This window comes from Poecilia reticulata, linkage group LG12 (assembly GCF_000633615.1).
Source record: "Poecilia reticulata strain Guanapo linkage group LG12, Guppy_female_1.0+MT, whole genome shotgun sequence".
Taxonomy (NCBI): domain Eukaryota; kingdom Metazoa; phylum Chordata; class Actinopteri; order Cyprinodontiformes; family Poeciliidae; genus Poecilia; species Poecilia reticulata.
In genome coordinates, this window is record NC_024342.1 from 22937762 (window position 1) to 22945559 (window position 7798).

The 7798-nt window shown below is 40.1% G+C and overlaps 1 protein-coding gene across 1 annotated transcript in view; it reads left to right on the forward strand.

Moving 5' to 3' along the window:
* LOC103473974 (E3 ubiquitin/ISG15 ligase TRIM25-like) overlaps positions 1-4208 on the forward strand; it is a 5239-nt gene extending 1031 nt beyond the window's left edge. The window contains exon 2 of the mRNA XM_017307736.1: positions 3885-4208. Within this exon, the coding sequence (XP_017163225.1) occupies positions 3885-4208 (324 nt within the window). The remainder of the gene's footprint in view (positions 1-3884) is intronic.
* Positions 4209-7798: the final 3590 nt, after the last annotated feature.

The following is a 7798-nucleotide window of genomic DNA, read 5'->3' on the forward strand; positions in this document are numbered from 1 at the left end:
ACTTTGAGGACGTGACAGCAGCTGTGTCAGAGCTCAGAGACAAACTACAGGACGTCCTGAGAGACTCATGGACAAACATCTCACTGAAGGTCACTGAGGTGGATGTTCTACTGTCAGAACCAGAACCAGAACCAGAGAGTAGAGCTGGATTCTTAAGATATTCATGTGAAATCACTCTGGATCCAAACACAGCAAGCACATGGCTGCTACTATCAGAGGGGAACAGGACGGTGACAGGAATGTATAAGGCTCAGTCTTATTCTAGTCATCCAGACAGATTTACTTTTTATTATCAGGTTCTGAGTAGAGAGAGTCTGACTGGACGTTGTTACTGGGAGGTGGAGTGGAGAGGAACAGTTTATGTATCAGTCGCATACAAGAGTGTCAGCAGAGTAGGAGGTGGGAGGGAATGTTTTTTTGGATATAATGATAAATCTTGGGCATTAATTTGTTCTCAAAGTGGTTATGGATTTAGACACAACAACATCTTGACCTCCATCTCAGGTCCAGTTCCCTCCAGAGTCGGAGTGTACCTGGATCGCAGAGCAGGTATTCTGTCCTTCTACAGCGTCTCTGAAACCATGACTCTCCTCCACAGAGTCCAGACCAGATTCACTGAACCTATACTGGCTGGAGTTTATGTTGGTTCTGGATCCTCAGCAGAGTTCTGTAAACCCAGATAGATTTCCTCTTATCTCTCAGGTTCTTGATCAGGGTTCATGGTTCTGGTGTCTCTGCTGTTCTGATCTTCTTTATTTTTCCAGTTTAGTTCTTTGTGTTACAGGAGCCATAAAGGAAATCACTGCTGATGATTTCTTTTATTCTGAGGACAGAAATATTTCATTAAAAGCAAAACTTCTCTGGACTCTAAAGGTTTTCTTTTAATGTTTTTATCCATGTATTTCAATGTTTTATTTGTTGTTAAATCAGTTTAGATCAAAGTGATCTGAACTTGATTCTGTTTTCTATATTGTGATCCAGAAAACGTTAAACATCAAGTCAGAACTGATGCTGTTTTCTTCTCATATTTTTAGATTTAGATCAGAAAATAAATGTCTGTTTTTTATCTCTTTGGACACTTTCAATAAAAACACTTGATTACAGAGAAATGTTGAAAGCTTTCTAAACATTATTGTGATAAATTGAATGTTTGGTTGTCTATTGTGCAGAAACTTTTCTTCCAGAATTTCTTATTTGCTACTGAAAAACATCAGATGTTTGGTTTCATCTTCATTCATCAACAACACTCTGCATCCACCAAAACAGAAAGATCCTGCCAGCAGAAATGAAGAGGAGCTTAAAGCTCCTCCACTGTTAACATTTGGAAAATTGAGCTTAAAAACTGACTGTGAGAAAAGTAGAAAACGTGTCATAAAACCCAGACGAACAGGTAAGATGTTAGACCTTGAATTAAATGATTCTCTGAAAACTAAATGCAAAAATAGAGGTGGCAGTAGAACTACTAAATGCTGTTTTGTTAAGTCTTACAGCTTTACAAAATGTCAGATTACAAACTGATATGAACACGATGCAAACATTGGACTCTGCTATTATTATAGAGCAGTTAGGAAACAGGAGGCATATTTTCCCTGAACCACCAAACACATCTAGTTTCTTCAGCAGGAACGATTCTTTCATTTTATTTCCTGAAGCTGTGGAGAGCTAACATGTTAGCAACCTGAGTTTAGAGACTCAGTCGGTTATTTTGAACTGAAAACCGCTGTGAAGATGATTCAGCTTAAACTATTACTGCTCTCAGAGCGCTCCTCTTCCTGGTCTCAAACACACACTGATTCTGGGCGGAACCTGCTGAAGCTGGAAGCTGATTGCTGCAGCCTCTTAGCCCTGACACATGGGGGCACTGTGCTATAGGGTCGCTGCATTAGAGCGAGACGCTACACTACAGGGACACTGCACTAGAGGGGGACACTGCACTAGAGGGACGCAGCCCTAGAGGCGGACACTGCACTAGAGGGACGCTGCGCTAGATGAGTGCTGCTCTAGAGGGGGACGCTGCATGAGAGGGACGTTGCACTAGAGGGACGCTGCACTAGAGGGACGCTCCGCTACAGGGGGACGCTGCACTAGAGGGGGACGCTGCACTAGAGAGACGCTGCGCTAGAGGTGGACGTTGCACTAGAAGGACGCTGCGCAATAGGGGGACGTTGCACTAGAGGGACGCTGCGCTAGAGGGGGACGCTGCATTAGAGGGACGCTGCGCTAGACAGGGACGCTGCGCTAGAGGGGGGCGTTGCACTAGAAGGACGCTGCACTATAGGGGGAYGYTGCACTAGAGGGACGCTGCGCTAGAGGGGGACGCTGTGCTAGAGGGACACTGGGCTAGAGGGGGACGCTGCGCTAGAGGAGCCCTCATAAAAATATAGATATTTTTTTCTTCACAGAAATAGAAAAAATGGGGCCCTGTCAATTGCAAATTTAATCATATCATGATTTTAATATGACTTTTAGCATTAAAAATGAAATGTTAGCCCTCCCTCAGCAAAAAGCACACATCCATATTTTCACTGAACCCCCCTGGTTTTGCATGAAATATTTCCTGCTTAACTTAATGGTGTTCAGTAGTAGTCAGAACAAGAGAAGAACAACTGAGGCAGTTATTATGCTGCCACGGAAATATATAAGGTCAGATTTTCACACGAGAGAAAGAAAATACTGTCAATTTGTAACCCAGCTGTTCTCCAAGAGGAGGGTAGACTGTGTGAAATTATCAACCATTTAGCATAGTTAGCTTAGCTACAGTTTGTCTCCTTTTCAGTAGCATTTAATAAGTTAAGGAAAAAATACCAACGTATTTAACTTGTGTTCCTTTTACCACACTTAATAACAGGTGAGTCAGTCAGCAGCAGCTCTAACCCCTGATACCACAATAACCTTTAACCCCTGTCCCAGTGAAAAAGGTGTCTCTGAAACCATGACTCTCCTTCACAGAGTCCAGATCCACTGCGCCGCTACTGGCTGGAGTTTGGCTTGGAGAATCTGCCGAGTTCTGGAAACTTAAACAAAAAGCTTGTCTTACTTTTTTGCTTGGTTATTTGCTTTCTGGTGTCAATATCTGTTTATGTGTTTGATGAGGAATGTAATTGATCATGTTTTTGTGCAATATTTATTTATTTTTTCTCTATTTACCTGTATTCTTATTTCTGTTTGTCCGTCTCCTGCTTCTGCAGTGGTCTCTGGTCTGCCTGGTATTCACATATGCATTCAAACAACACCAGATTTCTCTTCAACCGAACCGAGAACAAGGTTTGTAGGTGGATGAGGGTTTGACTGCACAAAACCTCCCCAAGCAAAATACTTCCTAAGCAAAAGAGACAATGTTTGATGAAGGTGGACTCAACAAGGCTGGTGCGAAGAAAAGTTTGAAACTCTGTAAAACCTCAGTTTCTAGAAATCACGAGGCTCCAAGAATCTGGGTGCCGCCAGTGTCGGCTGGACTCCAAATTATAGCAATAGGCCTCCCAGTTTTTCACAAACAACTGAAAAATTCACACAAAAATTAACAGATCCCCCCATTTATTCTGAATGTATCAATTTTTTTTTCTCAAAATTGGCCAAGAACATTTGGGTTCAAGTGACTGCTGTCTCAGCCTTACTGAATGTCAAGTTATAGTCCAAGGCCGCTGGAGCAATGAATAAAAGATCACACTTAACATCATATATTAGTGCAAATATTGTAAAAATTCCTTACAAATATTTCTAAATTAGCACCACAAAATCTGTGATGTTGATTGTGTTGGGATGTGAGGAAGGCTGGCTGGTGTTTTCCAGTTTTCTCCACCAGAGAGCTTCCTGGGGCTGTTCCTGGAGGGCGCAGCCTGTGGCTCCCTACCTGCACACCTGCTGCCACTTACCGTCGTTTGCAGGAGTTTATCTGGAGGGAGCAGCCGACACTCCAGGGCCAGAGTGATAGCCAGGAATGGTTGTTCCTCCATGAAGCCTTTGGCTCCTGTTCTGCCAGAATTATCGGCAGCCTGGTCCAAACCCTCGAGGCCCCGTGGAGATTACCCATTGGTGGCCCCAGTTCCAGAACCTCCTCGCTTTTACAAACCTTCATCAAAGCTCCCGGTCGGCAGCTCCCTCCTGGATCCAAGGAGAACAAGTTCCTCCACTTATCCTCCGCCTCTCCTCACCTCCAGCCCCGGAACCACAATAGCCTCCCCCGGTCCAGTTCATCCATCTACAAATAAGACTGTAGTTACTTCAAGACGACAAATTCCCACAGCACCTGAACTCACCTTACCCAACCTCTTTGTGTTCAGATATCCAGCACTCCCGCTGACCAGGTCCAGATCCATCCCCTCAGAACGTTCTGTTGTACCTGGTTTTGTAATTAACCTTTTTACTTGCACTTGTCTTCAGAGTTGTGTTCTGCGTATGTGGGTTAAAAGAACCGAATCCATCATGACGGATTACAGAGAAACACAAAAACAAAGAATCCTGGATGTACTGATCAGTGTGAAAAGATGCTCAATATTCCTAGGTGAAAAAAAGTATACTTTAGTATATTTCAAACATATTTATATTTGTGAAAGTACATTATAAGTATACTAAGTATTAAGTGTACTACCTTTAAATATATCTGAAGTATACTTGTACCAATTTCAAAATTAGAACTTTAAACACACAAACATAATTGTACCAAAATACACTTTTAATAAATATATTAAATAAAAGTATACTTTAAGTGAACAAAATATATATTTACCCAAGTGTAAACATACACTTGCTCAAGTATATTTAAAATATATTTTGTGTATATTTTAAAATATATGCTCAAAATAGATTTTTTTAAAATTCACTTAACACTACTTTAAATTATTAATTTCAGTATGTTTTAAATTACATCTCAGTGTACATTTTAGTCTAATAAAAAATGCCTTTTTTAACTTTATTTCACTGGTAAACCCTGCTGGGATCCAGATCTCATTTTCAAGAGGGACCTGGCAGAAGTCTGCAACCCGCAGCAACCTGATTACAAAATAAAACTGATTTATATGCAGAAGTCTGTCTTTTAGGCACCTTTAAGGTACTTTTCATGTAATTTTTAGGCATAATTTTTAAGTACCTAAAATGTATGAATTTTTAGGTACCTTAATAACCTTTTACTATTTTTGTTAAAATTGCAAACAATAAAAAAATGATAATCATGATGTAATGTTTAAGAAAGTACCCAATCTGTTTTCTGATGTGTGATGTAAAACCTTATAATCCATGGCATTATCACACAAGGAGCAGATTTAGAAGTACACCGAAAACTACAGAATTTGTCAAAAACTGTGACCTGCGCTTAAGTAAATAAAAGTTTGAAGTTCAAATACATGCTGACAGTGAAACTCCTTCCTAAAGGTGAAGATGTATCACAGATTTAAAAAGAAAATAAAAACAGGAGATCGCGGATAATACAGGAAATGGCGCGCCTTCGCTTCCGAATTGCAATGGTCCCATTTCCAAATAAGGTATGAGACTGACAGTGGTCCGTCCCTGCCCCTTTCTGTTTGCTGCAGCGAGGTATAGCCTACTTGTGACAGGCTGGCGCACAGGCAGCTGATTCCAAGTAATTGGCTGGTGGACTTTAAGAAGCAGTGGAGCACTCACTCATCGCTCCATGGCCCAACTTGTTGGTCAGAGTCAAACCAAAGATTATGTTATGGATGTTTTAAGAGACTTAAGTAATATTTTGTCTTCCCTCAGAACCCGACTAGCTGTTGGAATCAAGTCTGGACATTGAGATCACTTCCTGCCAAGACCGAACATCTCCACCTGCCGCTCTCCTCCAGACTGCATCTTTGATCTGCAGTACGCTGCCGGATCCCAGCCTTTCCCCTCCGCGCTACCACCAAACGAGACAAACCCGAGCTGACCTACCCGTTCTCTGGAGCACAATCAGATTTGATTTTTGGAAAGAACATACATTAAACTTACACTGATCAGCATTCTCTGGTTTTATGTGTGAACTTGCAAGTGGGTCAAGAAACTAAAATTCAGCATGACATTTTTTGTTTGTTTGTTTGTTTAAAAACCTTTTTTTTTAAATTAAATAACTCATTTTTGTCTCGTGAACTTCAAGTTATTTTTTTAAGCAAAACTCAGTAGGCTTTTCTCATGGTGACATGCATTAACAATTCAAATTTTACTTTTTTTTTTTTTTTCTGCAGTTCCACGTTAAAGTTTGATCCAGCTCTGCTTTCCTGAATGGACCATCTTCATCTCCACTGCAAGTGTAGCAAACAGGCAGCTCTTTTTTTATAGATTACAGTCGACTAAAAGGTTGCAATTGTTTATATTTTTAATAGTGTAATTCTGTAAAGACAAAATATGTCTGGTGGTCTAGCTCTGATTTACATATCTTGCTAAATTGCGGGTTTTAATATTGCAATACTTTCATATAACAAATAGACCTGCAGAAAGAAATTACTAATAAAATATCTTACATATGCATAGTTGTTTGCTCTATATAGAGATTTTCCTTAGCTTTGATTGTATATGTCACAATTTTGTAATTTATCATTGCTTATTAAACCCTGAAAGCTGTGTGGCTTTAATATTCTGTCCTAAAATGCGGTTAAATGAGCCCTTTTTTTGAGCACCTGCCCTTTTAGTGGTCTCTGCAGTGGGCGTCAGGTTACATTGTGTTTGCATTCAATAATGTCGGAAAAAAGAGTTTAATGCACTTAGTGTCCGATTTGCCATAACTATTTATTGAATTCAGAGTCGTAAGATGCCACCCCAATAGATCCGCCCCTGAAACATCAGTTTTCTCATCTTCATTTTAAGTTGTATTTAATAGATATGTCTAATTACAAATGATGGCGCTACAAGTATTTTGTGACAGATTTCTGCTCATCCTGCATTGGAATAGAAAGGTTTTTTGGACTCAATGCATCACATAGCGACCAATAGGCGCTGTCCAATCCAGTAATACATCAATTAACAGCAGTATGGAAGACTTAAAAATAATTAACTACACTACATTAACATATTGTATTTAAGCCGTGGTGCTACATGAAGCTAATTTTGAAACAATGCAAGTTAAAAACATATATTGCAACAAATAAATTCATTGCACAGTTCAGTTAAACTTAGCAGCAAGAATGATCAGACTTTAAACTATAATTTTCTAGAAAAGAAAGGAAAACAAGTATTTGAAGATCCTGTGACTTTGCAAGTTCTCCAACTTAGAAATTATGGAGGGTTCGACATTTTCACCTCAAGTTCATGTCCACAGTGAGCTAAAAAAATATGGACATCCAGGAGTGCTTGTGCTATTGTAAATGGTAATATTTAATCATGTTCTTTAATAATATTACTTTACAATCATGTTTCCTTTATTCAGTATATTTCTCATGATCAGTTTGGCCCATTTGTATCCATTATTGTCTTTTTTAACTAAGATAAACCTCATGGTCTGATAAAACTTTGGGTGTAACCTTGGCAGGATTATTTTTATGATCTGAACTAAGAGGCGTAACCAAGATCTGCTTTGGGTGAACCTGATTGGCTGCAGCCTCTCTGCACTGAAACACGAGTCATAAATCAGGACAAACCAGTTTCTGTTTCGAGGAAGTGAATCTCAGACAGTCACTGTGACCGAGAGCAGAAATGGAGCAGAATCAGTTCGACCGAGAGACTTTCTCCTGTTCAATCTGTCTGGATCTACTGACGGATCCGGTGACGACTACCTGTGGACACAGCTACTGTATGAACTGCATTAAAGGTCACTGGGATGAAGAGGATCAGAAACGAATCCACAGCTGCCCTCAGTGCAGGGAGACATTCA